The 20,118-nt window shown below is 37.6% G+C and overlaps 1 protein-coding gene across 1 annotated transcript in view; it reads left to right on the forward strand.

Moving 5' to 3' along the window:
- Positions 1-725: 725 nt before the first annotated feature.
- Positions 726-20,118, forward strand: part of LOC144957662 (uncharacterized) — a 36,158-nt gene continuing 16,765 nt past the window's right edge. The window contains 5 exon segments of the mRNA XM_078889006.1: positions 726-827; positions 6,774-7,314; positions 8,528-8,642; positions 9,173-12,209; positions 14,570-14,701. Coding sequence (XP_078745132.1) covers positions 814-827; positions 6,774-7,314; positions 8,528-8,642; positions 9,173-12,209; positions 14,570-14,701 — 3,839 coding nt within the window. The 5' untranslated portion in view covers positions 726-813.

Raw genomic sequence — 20,118 nt, forward strand, 5'->3', positions numbered from 1 at the left:
TCCGTTATACTTCCGGATGGCAATGTTGTGAACTCCTTGGCCAAGCGCATTCTATCTATTAGCCTGACTACATTATTTATGAAACATTCTTTAATGCCGACAATAAATAAATATTTGAATTGAAATGAATTGACCTGGACTATCTACCTCCCGCTCAAACAAAATCGAAACTACGAATCTTCATGCCTTTAAAAAGGAAACACTTGTAAATAGGGGATTAGCATTTAGTAACACAATTTTACTCTGAATCTATACACTACTGTTCATTATAGTGTTTTAAATCAAATGGTGGAATTTGGGCCAATCACGTCGCAAGTGAAGTAGGATAAAGTTGGCGGATTTTAGTGGAGTTTGGCATAAAGTTCGCGGAAATTTTGCAAAGGTACCTGGCAGTATTGCTGCGAATCATGTAAAGTAGGTTTGCCAATTTGACAGATTTTCTGCCAAATGTCCTTCTTTTGGCAGAATTTAAAGAAAAAAAAACGGTTTGACAGTTTGGCAGATACTTGGCAGATTTTATTTTCCGAGGCCAAGGAATGAACGCTTTTACTTTTACAGCACTAACATTGTCTCATTTAATTCAGTCTAATGATTTGATTGAGCCAGAACTACAAATAGTACGGTTTGGCAGATTTTTGTGGTATTTGGCAGATTTTTAAAATCCAGTTGGTAGAATGCCTGAAAATAATCTGGCAACCCTGTAGTCCAGTGATTCTAGAGATACACTGAAATCACTACATTTTCGCAATTATTATATTGCGAATAAGGACTTCAAAAGTTTAAAATTTCACTAATCCATCAAAGTTTGTTCTGATGATATTAACATGGTATTGTATATTGACACATTTAATAAATAAACGCATGACAAAAGATCCGCGTTGAAAATACAAATTGAAAGAAACTCTCTTTATTATTATTATTATTTTGTTCGAAGTGACTGTGACTACTCCGATGGCCACCTCTTCTCGCAGAGTAGTAGTAGTAGTACTGCGAATAGTGATTTTCTCTATTCGCAGTAGTACTGTGAATAATGATTTCCTCTGCGAATAGTAGATAGCGGTCGTTTTCGTTATTCGTAGTAGAACTCTAGTACCTAGTTGATCGTGTTCGTATTCGTTATTCGCAGTTGTACTGGAACTGGGAGAGATATCAATTTCAGTTTTAGTAGTTTCAGTTATTTGCAGTAGTAGTAGCTTAGTAGCCTTCGAGGCCAGAGCTTTATTGTATAGGGGATTGAGCGCAAAATATAAATATATTGCCCCTGAACGGTCACGTGGTGCAAAAAAAAAAAAAGCACCAACCCACTTAAAATACCCATAACTTTTTTTTAGGTTTAGCTCTAGAACATTCAAATCGGTTTAAATGAAAGGCCACAGTCTATACCTTAAACATAAGTTACGATATTAATCTTTCAAGATTTTTTTCTTGGAATGAAATCCATGACTAAAGGTCAAAAAGCAAATTTCTTGTGTTTTTCAATATCTATTTTTAAGAATAACAACTGAACAATGAAATAGTTCAATATGCTCTAAATAAATGAAAATGTAGATGTACTGTTACTTAATAACGTACATGCCAAATTTGAAAGCATCTGAAGTGATAGTTTTTGAATGGGAAGTAATTTAATGCCCAAAATACCGAAAGCCCGTGAATTATTATTTTTTTTTAATTGAGTAAATATATTCATGTTGCATAATATATCAAATTAAAGCTCTCGATTAGCAGAATATAGTTATTTCATTAAAATAATTTTCCTCATTATTTAGGACATAAAAGTCTTTTATTGTTAAAATCAGTGTAAACGTACATTTTATCAATGACAGCATATGACGGGCCTAGTTCAAGATGTACTTTGCTCCACCAACTCAGCTGCAGAAGCGGGGTAATCTTTTTCCTCTTCGCTGTCACTGTGACTGTCACTCGTTTCTTCCTCACTGTTGTCACTGTCAAATTCATCAGCTGAAAGGGTTTCGAAAACATCATCTTCACTATCATCTGGCTGATCAGTTGACATGATATCCACCAGATCTTGTGGACTAATGTCTCCGGCATACCAGTTGCATTCTAGGTCTCCATCAGTAGTCACCTTCCAGCCATGATCCTCAGGAGGTGGCAGATTTGGGTATGAGATATTGGATTTCTTCCAAAGAAGCGTCTGATAATTGACACGCATGATGTGCATTTGAAGAGTGAATCGGCATGGGGGCAGCAGGCTAAAATCAATTCCAACAGAGTTTGACAGAATATTTCCAGACCCTGTGTGGAACCGTTGACGAACCATATCAAAATGCAATTTGTTCACATCTGAATAAGTATTTTTATTGTAGATAAAGCAAACAAACTGTTCCAAGTCATCCAGAAGCTTAGAACCCACAATTTCATTCACACCAAGAGCCTCGAATGCAAGAATAAACTGTGGTTTTGCCTTCATGATTTTCAATGGCTTAATTTTTCCTCTTCGAATGAATGCACTAGTGGTGTCACATCCTGTAAAAGTGTGAAATCCCAAAATTGCACGAATCAAACTTGTGTCATGCATCTGAGATAATAGAGATATGTTGATTAGTCTGCTATAACATTCTGTTCCAGTCCATAAAAACAGCGGCTTTGAAATTTCAGTGGCAAAGTACATCATCAGTAGAAAGACATCTGTATCCGGAGAGTGAACAACAATTTCATCACAATCACTCTTGGCTGCATGAAAACAATGAAGTATAATGCAGCTGTCTGCTTCTTCATGTGATGAACACAATGAGTGTACGATGGTGGCTTCTGTTGTTACTCCATCTCTACTTGTCAAGCAAGTGCACTGTTCTTCTGATACAAACAGTATTTCCTTGCCTTTGAGGCATTGCGCATATGTGTCACCCTCCATGACTTTTGAATAAGGTTGATGAGATTTTTCTTGTTGTCATCATTAGATAGAAAAGACTTCCAATCTCTTGGCATTTTTGTAGAAAGTCCCTGCAAATATCAAGGGTTTTGTCTGACTGGAGCGTCTTCTGGTCCGTTCAAGAAATTTGATGGATTTTGTATTATATGAATCCATCACAAAATGAATACGTTTAGTTGAGGGTAAAAGTTGAAAGATCTTTTCTGACAGCTGGCCAAAAGTTTCCGGAATACTTGTGAGGGAATGAAACAGAGCATTTCCATCAATTACTTCTTTGCATGTATTCGTATTGTTTGTGACATCAACAAGAGCGACAGGATTTTCTAATTTGTGCATCAATGCACTTTTGTCTGTTTTTGTTGGAAGTCCATCTGGTGTTGCAAGGGCCCATGGGATTGGACTTAGAGGATATGCCAACACTTTTTGCAGATCCAAGTCATGATGAGTACTTACTTACTTACTTACTTATCCGAACCAGCGACCACCTGAGCTCTAGCCCTTCGGTCTTGTGCCATGACGTAGGATGATGTGTACTGAACATCAATAACTGCCCAAAAATGTTTCTCTGTGCAGCTGTCTTTACACTTTGTTGTTTTGATGGTTTTACAGTGACAGTTTTATGGTCGTTATGAAAGGTCTTCAGAGATGTCTATTTTATGGGCTTGTGAAAGGAATGTTCTTTCTCCACCAGACTTTTTTGAACAAATTCATTAAATTGTTCCTGGCCCTTTTGGTCAACAGACAAAAGATCATCAGAACTATTTTCTGCTGCTCTCGTCCCTGAAGATAAACATATTAAAGATTCCTTTTCGTAATATCAAAGGGATTTATGAATCTGTTCACTGCAGAATGCACACGCTGAACAGCAGCCTCACTTTCCCATATTTTTTATGGTCTTTCTTCTTTGTGAATGGAGGCGTCTTCCTTACTCATGTCGGCTTGTTTGAGAGTGGCATTTAAATACTCTGCTCTTGTGGGTCTGGTAAGACACCAGCGATGATATGCAGGCATGTTTCTGCTGAAGCCAATAATCCCCCCTTTAGATTTTGCTTGTCGATTGATTGTCTGCCCGATCGACATGTCTTCAGCTGTTCTTGATGCTGGAATGTGTGATCGAGAAACACTGAAGCCCCAGTTTTTCAGCAACTCATCAGCACCTGGATGTGAATGGGAAAGATTGGTCAGAGACATGAGGTATGCTGGCACGTATCTAGCATAATTCTGATGGTCCATTGCAAAGAATCCTGAAGGCACTGGACATGAACAATTAAGTTGGTGGTCTTTGTGGCTCGTAGAAATTTTAGCAACAGCCAAACTTTATCCATATACTTAATCCAAAATTGGACTGTTTTTACAAGACGTTCCTGGTGAACTCCTTCCCTAAAGTGTGAGTATCGCATCCACAAGTCTTTGAAGTCTTCATTCGCACTAAGATTATTTTCGTCCATGAAGAGCATGGACTCACTGATGTCTTGTTTTCATAGATTTGATGAGAATGTTGTGAGTTGGTATGCTGCTCAAACTGTTTAAATAAACATCTTTCTAGAGCCTCTAACATCAACACGTGAACTCTCAGTGCTCTATTATCGTGCTTTCCACTCATCACTTTGTTCATAGAACCACTTGCACAGATGCCAGATTCTATGATAATTTCTTCAAAACCTGTCCCTTGCATGAGTTTTCCCAAAGCGCCGAAATACGAACACATGGTGTGGAATACACCGTCTTACTATGACGTCAGAGTATGCTTGTTGATTCTGCCAAACTAAACCATAGGCAATTCTTGCAATTGCAAGATCACATGTTATTATAGTATAATAATAATAATAATAAATTAAGCTCTTATATAGCGCAATATCCACTAAATGTGCTCAAAGCGCTTTACCAAGCTCACGTGTCACTTGTCATGAAATGTTGATAATCTCTTGCACTGTTGCAGGCTGCGTTGATGGAGCATTGATTGGTGCCAGGTAACCAATTATTGACTTTTGATCATGCTTCGCAGACATTGCAGAAACCCATCCATGCCAGCCAGAAACTTTCCCTCTCAATCCTTCTAGATTGGATCAACAAAACGTCCACAGGAAATCTGACAGTGGAACTTGACCTAGTACAGAACATGGTACACATACTTCAAGTGTCGGTATGGATGGTTTGTTTTTTGCTTTAAGAAACACGGTGGTAAATCTTTGGTTTGGTAATTCATGGATTGCCTTTTACTCTGTGTAACAGTTGTTTGACCCGTGTCTGTCTGGCAGCCAACAATTTCTCTTTCATTGGTCACTTCCTCGTTAGGCTTTTCTCTTACTTCCTGAATCACTATCCCGTGTATGGTATGTGTTGTATCTGAACCAGATAATGTTTCCTCAGCTAGGTCGAAGTTATCCCAGCAAAAGTGAGTTACAAGGTTGTTGTCTGTTTTGATTTGCCGAGGAAGAATGTTGCTGGAGTTGGTAGTGCTGTCACAAATGAAAGTTTCGATTTCCAGAATTGCTGAATATGAAATAGTGTGTCCAAATCTGTTCAAGATATGAATGAGTTGTGCATTACCTGTAAGGTGTCTTACTGATTCACCCAGCAGTATATATGCTTGGGCATCTTCCAGCCCCCAATGGTGACACAATAGCAAATGCCGTCTGCTATCGATCTATTTAGTCGTTCTTTCTTAACTGTGCTTTGTAGTGTCACTAACATACATAAGATAAAATATCATGTGATTAAAATGTTCATATCTGCACTCCACTCATCAAGATCTTTTATTTGAGATGCTACAAGACGATGTTTACATAAATTCTAAAATAGTCCTTTTTGGACAATTTTCGATCGATTTTGACCTTAAATAAGCGCAACTCCGTAACGACTTCTTTGAATACTTCCAAATTTGGCATATACTTTGTACATTGCACTCTCTACAACTTTTGTTTTTAAAGACATATAAAATTGTTTATAGTTTTTGTTTTAAAAAGTTCGACAGATGCTGAAAATTGCAAAAAAATATTTTTTTGACCTTTTAACGTCGATATTTTAAAAGATACTGTTTTCAGTACCATATTTTTAATATGGACGTATAAAATAACTTTCAGGCTTTCTTTTGAAACCAATATTAAGACTCTACAACAAAAATTTGTGAAGTTATCGACCTTCAAAGTTTGTTAGTCCTTGTCTAATTTTTCTGCACCACGTGACCTTTCAGGGACGATAACTCTGTAAAGGTGACACTTGCAAAGTGGCTAACATCGATTTTTTAACACTTCCATGGGTACCCTTTGGAAGGGTTTCGACTGCCAGCCCACGGTCTAATAGCAATTACTTTGAAAACGTTTATGTGTTTTATTATTATTATTACTATTTTTATTTTTGAGGGAAATGCTGCACTCCTATTAAAGCCCTATGACTAAGAAGTAAATTTCTTTTTGAATTTTGAAAATCATTCCATTAATTAAAAAATGATGCATCTTCAAATGTGTCGTTGATTTTGATGACTCGCAGACCGGATTTTAAACAAAACAACAAAACTGGGACTGTTTTCAGGTTTCTTTTTCATGCTTTTATCTCGCTTAATAAGTGACATTAGAAAATGAAACTTAACAAATTTATGGCAAATTTATCACAGGGCAATATGGACACATCATAAAAGTTCTAACTTGTAAAGTTCTACAGCAATATGGCTATGGTTAACCATAACTATAAATTCATCCAAAATGATGATTTGGAACATTTGCGAAAAACAAACCATACAAATGATATCAAAGTTGTCATCTCAATTATTGTCAACCTGATAGTTGTTTTAGATCCCTGTCAAACTCATATTCTATATTAAAACAGGCTCTGATTTTCCATTATCTCAACATTTCTTGTGGTGCTGTGTTTCTTTTTTCAGTGTTCCTCCTTACATCCTGTACAGAGAAGTAATGATGGAAGGGCCTTGTAAAAGTGAAATGGAAAAAAACCTAAAGCTTTCACATGAAGATTTCAGACATTTGAATGTCGGATTGGAAGATTTAAAGACAGAGAGTTCCTTCCCATCATTTACTACTGTTGAAGATCTAGTGGAAACTGAACGGTCATCGGAGACCGCATGTCAGTCTTCTGATGTCAGTGTTAAACTTGAATTGATGGATGCTGAAAATATACCAGAGTCTCATCTGAAGTCCATGTATGACAATGTAAAACCTGAAGATGAAGACATCAAGGAAGAGAACTCTTCCCATAACACTGATGTTAGTGTAAGACATGAAGATGAAGACATCCAGGAAGAGAACTCTTCCCACACTTGTTCACAATTCACATATGTTAGTGTTAGTGTTAAACTTGAAGGTGAAGATTCACAGAGCATTGATATTTGGGATAAAGTTAAACTTGAATCCAAAATGACAACCGAGCTTTCATCTGTGACATCATCACTTGGGACACAACTTCAGGTGAGATATTCCTTTCTATTTTCGTGTGGCCTCTGGTGAAAATGGTGATAATGATAATGATGATGATTGTAATTATGGCAACAATGAGATTGAGAAGACAATAATCTGATGAGAATAATATCAGACCTGCCGTTCATACCGATTAATCGGTATCATACCGATTTGCAAGACCTTTTTTTCGTATTTACCGATTTCCCGATTTACTTGCCGATCGTACCGATTTCCCGATCTGCATGCCGATCGTACCGATTTCACCAAGTGACCAAGGGCCCGCAGCCCTCCACCCCTCTCTTTTACGTTTACTTTGTGCTTTATGTTGCACGTTAAAATTTTCAAGTCTCGTGAACTTTGACCCGTCCCGCAATACCGCGATAGATCACATGACGTAGCGAGCCTCTTTGTGATGCCCTCACACAGATAGAAAACACACACGGCGCGTTATTTAGTTTTCATTTCCTTTGTGAAGGGACAGCGAGCTGTACTGGTAAACCACCGCGGTCCCTGGCTTCTGACTCGTTACCAAGTGCCACCATCTTTAAAGAAGTTTGTAGTCTGATTGCCAGATTGGCGTTGTGCGTGCCATTTTGGGTGTTGGGGAAAAATAAGGGGGGGGGGGGGGGGGGGGATAATTGGATAATTTTACGTCTCATACTGATTTTTTTCCCCAGATACTGATTTTTTTACAATGTCATACTGATTTCCTTTTTCGTGAAGTGGCAGGTCTGTAATAATAACGTAAAAATAACAGATCGAAAGCCAGTCGTTGTCCTTGTTTAGATTGTTATCCCAGAAGAACACAAAAGTCTCCAAAACATTTTGTGACTTTTCCTTGTCATGGCCTATATCCCAGAAGAACACAAAAGTCTCCAAAACATTTTGTGACTTTTCCTTGTCCTGGCCTTTATCCCAGAAGAACACAAAAGTCTCCAAAACATTTTGTGACTTTTCCTTGTCTTGGCCTATATCCCAGAAGAACACAAAAGTCTCCAAAACATTTTGTGACTTTTCCTTGTCCTGGCTTATCTGACCAGTTGATCACTATTTTTGTAAATAAATTTTAAATGGAGGAATTGAGTTAACACTGACAAGTTTTCTTTATTTTGTTTGTATCAAGTTGTTTAGTGCCAGTGGCTGTTCAACTTTGATATAAAATCTCTACCTTTATTGTTTCGTTTTATTCCATTCTTTCTTTCTCCTCCCTTTTTTTTTCCAGGAACCCTGCAATGTCAACAAAGGTGATCAGAGTTCTAAAACAATTTGTGAGGAGCCTGTTCCTTACAATGTTTTGGGTTCAGAGGTCACGTCTGAGGTCTTGGAGACTAAACAAGGTACAGTCTATAACGATATTATTGTCATTACCACTGTGGTGGTAGAGGGGGGGGGGGGGGTAAATGTACTTAAATATGGCTATCTTTTTCCAACCATCTACAGTGGCCATTTCAGCGGAAGTAGACTACCTTGACAATGGTGCCATTTTAAAACGACAGATTTAGCAATTGCCTTCTTAAAAGCTTGATGTTCGGAGCTTGTCTTCCATTATCTTCACCTGATGTTATGTCACAAAGTAGAGGTGTTGTTCTTTTGGCTCTACTTGAACTTTTTCAACACATTTGCATCAACATCAGCATTCATCGGCAGTCGCTACCCTCTTTTTCTCTTTTTTTTTTTTGTTTTTTTCTCTCTCATTGTAAGATGCTGTAGCCCGGGCATTTCATGAAGTAATGTAGATAGTCCTACAGACAAAGGTATATGATATGTTATTTATACCCGCAATGCATTTCTTTCAATGGGGATAATTTAGCACTTCAATAGATATTATTGGTTCCTCGAGGTAAGAATGTTCTTTTCCATTTTACAGATAGCAACGATGTTGATGGCGGTGACCAGTCTTTGAACAATGAAGACTTTCAAGTTGAAATTGATGTAGATGAATATACAGACAGTTGTGTGGAATGGCACAAGCCTGGCACTGAGGTCCAAACCAATCATGATAGACCTTTTGAACAACTTTCTACAAATTACGATGGACCAGAAGCTGATTCTATTGAAATAGATGAGGCACAAATGGATGAGAAATCTCATGATTCTTGTTACAAAAATGTTTCTAGTAATTCAATCTTCAAGTCATCCATTGATGCTCAAAGAGAAGAAAAGAACCATGAGAATCCTAAAATTAAGTATTATAAATGTTTTATTTGTTGGAAGGTATTTTTTTGTAGATCATACCTTCTAAGACATACTAGAACTCATACAAGAGAAAGACCATTCAAGTGTGTGACCTGTGGAAAGGCATTTATCACGAAACAAACATTACAAGCACATATCAGGACTCACACGGGAGAAAGACAATTCAAGTGTGTGACTTGTGGAAAGGCATTTGCCGAAAGTTCTAATTTAAAATTACACATCAGAACTCATACAGGAGAAAGACCATTCAATTGTCTTACCTGTGGAAAGGCATTTACTCATAAAAATAAATTACAAGCACATATCAGAACTCACACAGGAGAAAGACCTTTCATGTGTCAGACTTGTGGAAAGGCATTTGGCACCAATTCTCAATTAAAAGTACACATCACAACTCATACAGGAGAAAAACCATTCAATTGTCTTACCTGTGGAAAGGCATTTCCCGTGAAAACAAGTTTACAACGACACATTAGAATTCATACAGGAGAAAAACCATTCAAATGTCTGACCTGCGGAAAGGCGTTTCTTGATGTGTCAGATTTAAATCAACACATCAAAACTCATACAGGAGAAAGACCATTCGAATGTCTGATCTGTGGAAAGAAATTTACAAAGAACGCAAATTTACAACGACACATCAAAACTCATTCGGGAGAAAGACCATTCAAATGTCAAACTTGTGGAAAGGCATTTGTCAACAGTTCTTATTTAAACGAACACATCACAACTCATACAGGAGAAAGACCATTCAAATGTCTAACTTGTGGAAAGGATTTTATCACAAAACAAAGATTACAAGCACATATCAGGACTCACACAGGAGAAAGACCATTTAAGTGTCTGACTTGTGGAAAGGCATTTGCCGAAAGTTCTAATTTAAAATTACACATCAGAACTCATACAGGAGAAAGACCATTCAAATGTCTAACTTGTGGAAAGGCATTTGTTAACAGTTATGATTTAAAAGTACACATCACAACTCATACAGGAGAAAAAGCCTTCAATTGTCTTACCTGTGGAAAGGCATTTGCCACGAAACAAAGATTACAACGACACATTAGAATTCATACAGGAGAAAAACCATTCAAATGTCTGACCTGCGGAAAGGCGTTTCCTGATGTGTCAGATTTAAATCAACACAACAAAACTCATACAGGAGAAAGACCATTCGAATGTCTGACCTGTGGAAAGAAATTTACAAAGAACGCAAATTTACAACAACACATCAAAACTCATTCGGGAGAAAGACCATTCAAATGTCAAACTTGTGGAAAGGCATTTGTCAACAGTTCTTATTTAAAAGTACACATCACATCGCATACAGGAGAAAAAGCATTCAATTGTCTTACCTGTGGAAAGGCATTTGCCACGAAACAAAGATTACAACGACACATTAGAATTCATACAAGAGAAAAAGCATTCAATTGTCTTACCTGTGGAAAGGCATTTGCCGAAAGTTCTAATTTAAAGTTACACATCAAAACTCATACAGAAGAAAGACCATTCAAATGTCTAACTTGTGGAAAGGCATTTGTTAACAGTTCTGATTTAAAAGTACACATCACAACTCATACAGGAGAAAAAGCATTCAATTGTCTTACCTGTGGAAAGGCATTTGCCACGAAACAAAGATTACAACGACACATTCGAATTCATACAGGAGAAAAAGCATTCAATTGTCTTACCTGTGGAAAGGCATTTGCCGAAAGTTCTAATTTAAAGTTACACATCAAAACTCATACAGAAGAAAGACCATTCAAATGTCTAACTTGTGGAAAGGCATTTGTTAACAGTTCTGATTTAAAAGTACACATCACAACTCATACAGGAGAAAAAGCATTCAATTGTCTTACCTGTGGAAAGGCATTTGCCACGAAACAAAGATTACAACGACACATTAGAATTCATATAGGAGAAAAAGCATTCAATTGTCTTACCTGTGGAAAGGCATTTGCCACGAAACAAAGATTACAACGACACATTAGAATTCATACAGGAGAAAAACCATTCAAATGTCTGACCTGCGGAAAGGCGTTTCCTGATGTGTCCGATTTAAATCAACACATCAAAATTCATACAGGAGAAAGACCATTCGAATGTCTGATCTGTGGAAAGAAATATACAAAGAACGCACATTTACAACGACACATCACAACTCATACAGAAGAAAGACCATTCAAATGTCTAACTTGTGGAAAGGCATTTGTCAACAGTTCTGATTTAAAAGTACACATCACAACTCATACAGGAGAAAAAGCCTTCAATTGTCTTACCTGTGGAAAGGCATTTGCCACGAAACAAAGATTACAACGACACATTAGAATTCATACAGGAGAAAAACCATTCAAATGTCTGACCTGCGGAAAGGCGTTTCCTGATGTGTCAGATTTAAATCAACACAACAAAACTCATACAGGAGAAAGACCATTCGAATGTCTGACCTGTGGAAAGAAATATACAAAGAACGCACATTTACAACGACACATCAAAACTCATTCGGGATAAAGACTAATCAAGTGTCTGACCTGTGAAAAGAAATTTACTCAGAATCCGAATGGATATTTAAATCAATGCATCAAAACTCATACAGGAGAAAGACCATTCAAATGCCTGACCTGTGGAAGGAAATATATAAAGAACACATTTACAACGACACATCAAAACTCATTAGAGATAAAGGCAAAGACCATTCAATTATCTGACTTGTGGAAATGAATTTACAAAGAACACACATTTACAACGACACAGCAAAACTCATTTGAGATAAAGACCATTCAAATGTCTGACCTGTCAAAAGGCATAAAATTACTCATGGTCCATATTTGAAATGACACATCAGAATTCATATTGGAGAAAAACAATTTTAATGTTTGACCTTTTGCAAGACATTTACCAGAATTCCAAAATTATGTCCTTCATTGATAAAGTATATTTTTCACTGCATCCATAAACCGTTTCACAGTTTCAACTTCTAAAGTGAGTTTTTGGCCCCATACACTGTCAGTGTGGTGAGAGAGAGAGAGAGAGAGAGAGAGAGAGAGAGAGAGAGAGAGAGAGAGAGAGAGAGAGAGAGAGAGAGAGAGAGCGCGCGCAGGTTGCTTAGTGTCATACCCTTTGTGATTTGATAACCTGAAACTGCCCAAAAAAGAAAAGAATAATGAAATTTTTTTTTTTTTTTAATCAAGTCATAACACTTGATGATGATCTCGACAAGAAAGTTAACTACAGCGAGTTGTATTCAATAGCTTTACCAATGGAATCATTTCTTTCCATGAGCACAACTAACAACAACTTTCATTTTCGTTTCTTGATTGTCGCCTTGTAATGTGACATACATTTTTGGACAGACTCAGGCGTAGCCATCTTAAATGCTTGCCTGACCCGAAATAATCAGACCCACAGTTAGTGGGTATTTATCACAATATGTTGACACACTAATGACGGAATTGCATTGTGACACCTGACAATGCCATGTTTACTTTTCAATGGCCTGTGTTAAATTGTGAGTCATGCTCAGGATCTGTGGCTGATTGTTTCCAGTGTCAAGCAACACCAGTTTCCCCTCTCATGTTATCCAGTGTGTCATGTATGACATGTTGGTGTTTGGGTTGTTTGTCTATGCGAGGAAATCAGCAGTGAATGGTATTCACTATTTTGCCAACAAAAAGGCACAAACATTGAGATGATATACATATGTCCAGTAGGCGACATCAAAGTTTGTGTCTTTTGTCTTACAGGCGTGTTCATGTATTCGTCGAAACATGGTTTCGATGAACTTTTCCGTCTGTCCCGTGTAGTTTGACGAATGCATGTTGCACTGTAGTCAAACTTTCCATTGAAGTGTGCAAATAAGGGTTGAAATTCTTGCACAAGGGAAAGGAATGAAAATTCCTAAAGCAGCATTTAAATTTGAGTTGTTCAACTGCCAGTGCCTTGACTTATTCATAAGACCATCTCAGGTGTGTCATAAAATTACCAATGTGTTGTATTTTCTTTCTTATCTTAACTCAATATCAAAACTTGCATTGATCAAAACATTCCATTTCTTTCACATTCACCCTTTTGGCAAGCCCCTCCCCCCTCCTCCATATTGTTACGTACATGGAATGCACAAGGCAATAAATTTTGACGTCTCGTTCTAAATTAAAATAATAATATTAAAAGTGAGTAAAAGTAAATAAATTAAAAAAAAAGTTAAACGTCGTTCAAACTTCTCAAGTCGCCAGGAATGGTGTCAACATGTTGTTGAAAATTACGCTCATTTCTTCCTTTCTACTAGCCCTATCTATCTATCTATCTATCTATCTATCTATCTATCTATCTATCTATCTATCTATCTATCTATCTATCTCTATCTATCTATCTATCTATCTATCTATCTATCTATCTATCTATCTATCTCTAATCTCTCCCACCCCCACCCCACCCCCCCCTCTCTCTCTCTCTCTCTCTCTCTCTCTCTCTCTCTCTCTCTCTCTCTCTCTCTCTCTCTCTCTCTCTCTGATGATCCCTCAAACATATCCAAGACCCTATACCTATAAAGTCGTTCTCTTAACATTTTTTTTGCTTTCTTTTCTTACTTTTTTTTTTTAATTTTTAATTTTTATTTTGTTTGTTTGTTTTTGTTTCGTTTTTCTCCCGACTCGTATTATTGCGTACAAGAAATGCACAAGGCAATAAATTTTGACGTCTCATTGTGTTCTAAATCAAAATAATATTTAAAGTCAGTAAAAGTAAATAAATATGAAATATAAAAAATGTTAAATGTCGTTCAAACTTCTCAAGTCACTTGGAATGGTGTCAACGTGTTGAAGTTGAAACTTAAGAATTTGTTTGCCAAGGGAGTACAAAAAAAAAAAAAGAAACAAAGAAAGAAAATAGTAGAAAGGAGCTTGAACACCTAACCGACCCTACCCCGGTTACAGTTACGCTGTGCTAAATCAGCCGGCCACCTCGCCTTCTCGCGCTCAGTCAAAAGGTTGAACCCGTATAATTATAATCTCTTCCGGTGGACTGAATAGGTACGCAGCTGTGTATTCAGTCCACTGGTGGACTGAAAACACAGTTCCAAAAAACAACCTTGGAGACTGCTTTGCGCCTACCTGACAAAATTTCAAAAAACAAAATGGAGGTGGATAATCAACATAATGGTCGAGTTATTAGGAAAGTTTAAACTTTCACTAATCTATCTATCAAGGTTTGTTCGATAGTTTTTAAAATGCTAAAAGTAAACGCATGACAAAAGATCCACGTTGATAATACAATTTGAAAGAAATGAGTTTTGCATGTTTTGTCATCAATATAAAATTTCGTATTTTTTCTGCATATCGTTGGCGTTACGAATCGCCTGACAGTGACAGACAGCACTTTGTTATGTGTGCGCGCATGTCTAGCGTGTCAAAAAAAAAAACAACCAAGGTTTCGAACGACATTGTAATTTTTAATAACATTCGTCAAAGGACAGTTGGTCAATGAGTATATCCTTTCCTGTCTTTTTGAATAGATCAGCTCAGTTTTGTCCTCATCATTGAGGTACTTTGGTAAAAAATTCAAATTGGATTGAGCTCACTGAATCCTATATCATTTTAAAGTGCTTTTCAACACGATTCTAATGATACCAAAATTGTGAAAATCAGATAAGCAGAAGAAAAGTTATGTTAATTTAAAGGCTGAAAAATGGTCTTCTATTTGCCTTTGTTATTTACTGACGGACTTTGTGACCGAAAATTGTTGCATTTCCGGTAGTAACCACCATTTGGATTTCAAAACTGGTCTAAAATGGCCGCTCCTCCCATAGTGGGCAGGGAGGTACATACTGTGTCTTCTATCCCCCTATGTCTGCTTTCTGTCTTTGTCTTGGAATGAGATTACTTGGTTTTGTCCTGGCCCTGGCTGGATACCCTAGCTGAGAGGGAAACAGTCAAATGTATAGTTAGAGTTTTGGGAGATGATATTTTTTTCCTTGTTAATCATCTCCCTGTTATGCACTGTATTGTTTTGTTTAAATATTATATATGATTTTTAAATATTTGAGTGTATCCCTCTTCTTAGTTGGGAATTGGGCTTGTGTGTGGATGAGACTTTTAGGTGATCTCAAACTAAGTACTTTGATAGTGTGCTCTTGGAATCTACATCTGTTTCCTATTTGAACAAATTCCCCTTTGTCTTACCTTTTCTTGGGTGCTTTAATTGTAATTCTATAACTTTTGACTATCCCATTTTCTTCCTTTTTACTGGCGCTGATATGACTTCAATGTGTTGCAAGCGCCGTAAAACCCTTAAAAATAAAAAACTAAAATGGCCGCTAAGATTTGAGTAAGGATTTTGCTGGAACGAATTTCATGGATGCGGTATACAACTTTGCCCTGAATTTAATTATATAAAAGTTAAGATGTTAAATAAACGTGCCATCATGAAATTTTGATTTACCAAGTTCTAATCTTTTAATTATCCAAAGCTAAATTATACCCTATTTTATCCATAATCAAAAGTTATACTAAATTGTCATTGATTTTAAAATAAACTACACCAAACGATAGAGTAATTTCTCCTGAAGAAAATAAGACATATATCATTAAAATCCATCCATAAACAAAAAATCTATGGAGCTTTTTCTGAGACACATCACTCAAAAGTCCAAAAAAACGGGTCACAGTCACTAGCCCATTTATCGGCTCCCTGCTGGAGGGCCAAATGGACGTTTACCAAAGTACCTAGCATGCTTTTTAACTTAGGCAGTGTCTACGTACACGGTAGCCTTGCACCTAGCCCCAGAATCTATGTACACGGTAGCCTTGCACCTAGCCCCAGAATCTACGTACAAGTACAAGGTAGCCTTGCACCTAGCCCCAGAATCTACGTACAAGGTAGCCTTGCACCTAGCCCCAGAATCTACGTACATGGTAGCCTTGCACCTAGCCCCAGAATCTACGTGCACGGTAGCCTTGCACCTAGCCCCAGAATCTACGTACAAGGTAGCCTTGCACCTAGCCCCAGAATCTACGTACACGGTAGCCTTGCACCTAGCCCCAGAATCTACGTGCACGGTAGCCTTGCACCTAGCCCCAGAATCTACGTACACGGTAGCCTTGCACCTAGCCCCAGAATCTACGTACATGGTAGCCTTGCACCTAGCCCCAGAATCTACGTGCACGGTAGCCTTGCACCTAGCCCCAGAATCTACGTGCACGGTAGCCTTGCACCTAGGCCCAGAATCTACGTACAGGGTTACCCGGCTGGGCTGCCACATGCGTGACTAAATTGGCCAAAGAGAGAATCTATACTTTGGCATTAGACACCTATTACTCTTACCCGATGTCTTGGTTTTTAATCCTAGCCTAGTGAGAGAGAAAAAACAAAACAATCATACATGTATCTGCAAACAGCAGAGAACATTTTCATTTTACAATGAGATGGGAAGGGGAAGGGATAACACTATGACAAGAGAGAGGGATGTGGGGGGGGGGGGGGGTTAGTAAGGGGGAATGGGAAAAGATGAAAGAAACAATGGGTTGCCTGATGACGTAGATCAAAGGATTGTTACAGCGGTGGTCACGGAGCGTACTTCGTGAAATTTAACCTTTTACAGTGACACTGATTTTTTTTCTCCAGATTGCTTATGCAGAATAAATCCTTTCCACCAAGAGAGCAGTAGTAAGAGTATATTTCGACTCGGGCTTCAATTAAACTATAAATCGCAAGGATTTCTTTTAATGATAACATTAAGACTAAGATCTGGAGTTTGGGGAGTGTAAGATGGACTATCGCCATTAATGGTTAAAATGTTTTGATTTAAAAAAAAAATAATAACACACACACACTGACACACGAGTGCGCGCGGTCACGACAGCGAGGACCATCTATTGCTTGTGTTGCAACGGTAAACCAGTTTACGTGTACGTAGATCCTGAGGCTAGATGCCCAGTTACCATGTACGTAGGCACACACACATACACCCTATAAAGAGGAGCTACGACACACAAACACACACGGAGTCTCACATCCGCTACAAACTAATTTTGCGCACCAACTTTTTACTGCACTTATGCACCAAATTGCATAACTGTCTAGGGACACTTTTTTCCGTATCTTTTTCTTAATAAACTTTTTAAAAAACCTTTTTTTTGTTTTTTTTTTTGCGACGGCACCTTGAAAACAGACGTAAGCCTCCACGATTTTGCGAGGAATGAATCTTGAAAAAATTTACGATATAATTTCAAACACAACTTTTGAAATCCATCAAGGATTGTCTAGTACAGAATGTTTTTTGATAGAAAACAAATGCATCTTCAAATCTAAACTGCTTTTAACGGTAAGCATTAAGTTTCTGTCCAAACAAATGATTGGTAAGGATAAAGAAGCTAAGTATTGGTAACCCCGGCGCAGCTCTCTACATAAATGGATACTGTAAATCATTATCCTTGACTGCAATACGAGTCACTCAAGACGATACTTCTTTTCAAAGCTCGTGCTGACTTCCTGACCCCTTACCTCACCGGTGCCCACTTCCACTTACCTTGTACGTAGATTCTGGGGCTAGGTGCAAGGCTACCGTGCACGTAGACAATCCGTTAACGCTATCTACATACTGCGAGTCGCTATTTTGTTTCTTCAATATTTTTTTGATGAAATGGGAGTGTATAGCTGGGTATCATCGGCGTAGAGATGATGACAGACAGAAGGTCGCGATGATGTTGCTTAAGGGCTTTGTGAAAATATAAGAGCCAAGCACTGAACACTGTGGAATGCCAAATTGCAGCTTTGTTGGTGGTGAAAGTGAAAGCTAATAATTTATGAGAACACTGTGACTGATCTCGTAGCTAGCATGAAAACCATTCTAGAGCTTTGTCTCCGATTCCAAAGACCCAGTGCATTTGGTCTCGTAGTATTGCATGATCTAGCAATGACTATCCCGCACAAATCTTTGGGCCTCTTTTTCGCTTACGAAGTGCCCGAATTCGCGTCAAAATATGGGACGACGCCGTTTCGTATATGCTATTTTAACATTCATTACGACGCTGTTTATTGATGAATATGACTGAAAGTTGGCACACAGTTGGAAAAAAGGTCATTTTAGATTATGTCAAGCGACAAAACTCGTGCGATTACCAGAAGACCATTAAACATAGATTTTTACTCTTTGGAGTAAAATATTTCTAAAACTACCGGGCGTGGAGGTTTTGTCGCTGACAAGGTAATACATGAACATTTCTTCAATTTCATATGAATATGACGAGTAGTTTTCCCGTATTTTACAAAACACCATCCTAATTTGCTCTTCAAGTTTCAATCTTTTAATCCACTTATTACGCAAGATACAACCAAAGGTCGAAAAAAAAATGCCGAAAAAGCGTCCCATATTTTCGCGTTTTTTTCCTCTTTGCGGGTCATCCAAATAAATGACACCTTTGAAACTGCATGACTTGTTTATTTATGAATGGATTTTCAAAATTCAAAAACATTTTTACTCAGTGGAGATAGGGCTTTGATTTTAGACAAAAAATTTTCCTCAAAAAGAGAAAAGAAAACATTTTTCATAGTCATTGCTACATGATCCACAGTGTTGAACGCGGCACTATGTCCAGCAGCAGTAGTAGTAGTAATACATTATCGTTTTTGTCAAGTAGGTCGACAATATCATTGTGGACACGCAAAGTGCTGTTTCTGTGCTGTGTGATTGCTTATAGGCATAGGCGGATTGAAAAACAGTATGCAGATTGTTGAAATTAATGTAGTTGTTGATACATTTGACTATGAGTCTCTATTTATTTTTTTTTTCCCTTTGTCTTCCTTTATTTATTTTTTTTTTTTTTGATGCTTTGATTGTAATTCTAGAACTTTTTACTATCCCATTGTTTTCCTTTTTACTGGCGCTGATATGACCTAAATGTGTTGCAAGCGCTGTAAAACCCTTAAAAACGAAAACTTTTTTGTGTAGGAGTCCCACACAGCACTTGCATATTCAAGTATTTGCCAGATAAGCAATGTAACGATAAATATTGAATTGTATTATATTTGATATAAAAATAGCATGGCAATATTTTTCTGACTTTTGTATAAGTAAAGGATTGAGGTCCCTGCCATGATCTTGCTATGTTTAGACAGAGACCATGGCCAGATGGTTTAAGTTTAAGTTTAAAGTGTTCCCAGGCTAAAAATTAGCCCTCTTTTTTTTTTCATTTCCTGAATTCTTTCTGATAATTGTAATAATTTTACCTTAAACTCAAACCCAATACCACTTTGACAGATGAGGAAGAAGATCGTCCGAAAAAAATAAAAGAAAACAAAAACAAAATGAAGCAATCCCTTTTCTTGTGAATGTCGACAATTGTTTAAAAATTAGCCTAGAAGGTAAAATTGTTGAAATCACATGATGTCATGTAAGGCATTATTAAATGTCACAATGTGATATGATTTTAAACATGCTACTCATCCCTTGTGTGGGTTGATTTAAGCTTTGGACGATTTCATGTGTCATAATATCTCTCTCTCTCTCTCTCTCTCTCTCTCTCTCTCTCTCTCTCTCTCTCTCTCTCTCTCTCTCTGTCTCTCTCTCTCTGCGGGTGGTTGGATGGGAGCATCACCCTTGAATCATATACCTATGATGTTCGCATG

Source organism: Berghia stephanieae, chromosome 12 (assembly GCF_034508935.2).
Source record: "Berghia stephanieae isolate SIO BIC M18660-M18661 chromosome 12, UCSD_Bste_1.3, whole genome shotgun sequence".
NCBI lineage: Eukaryota > Metazoa > Mollusca > Gastropoda > Nudibranchia > Aeolidiidae > Berghia > Berghia stephanieae.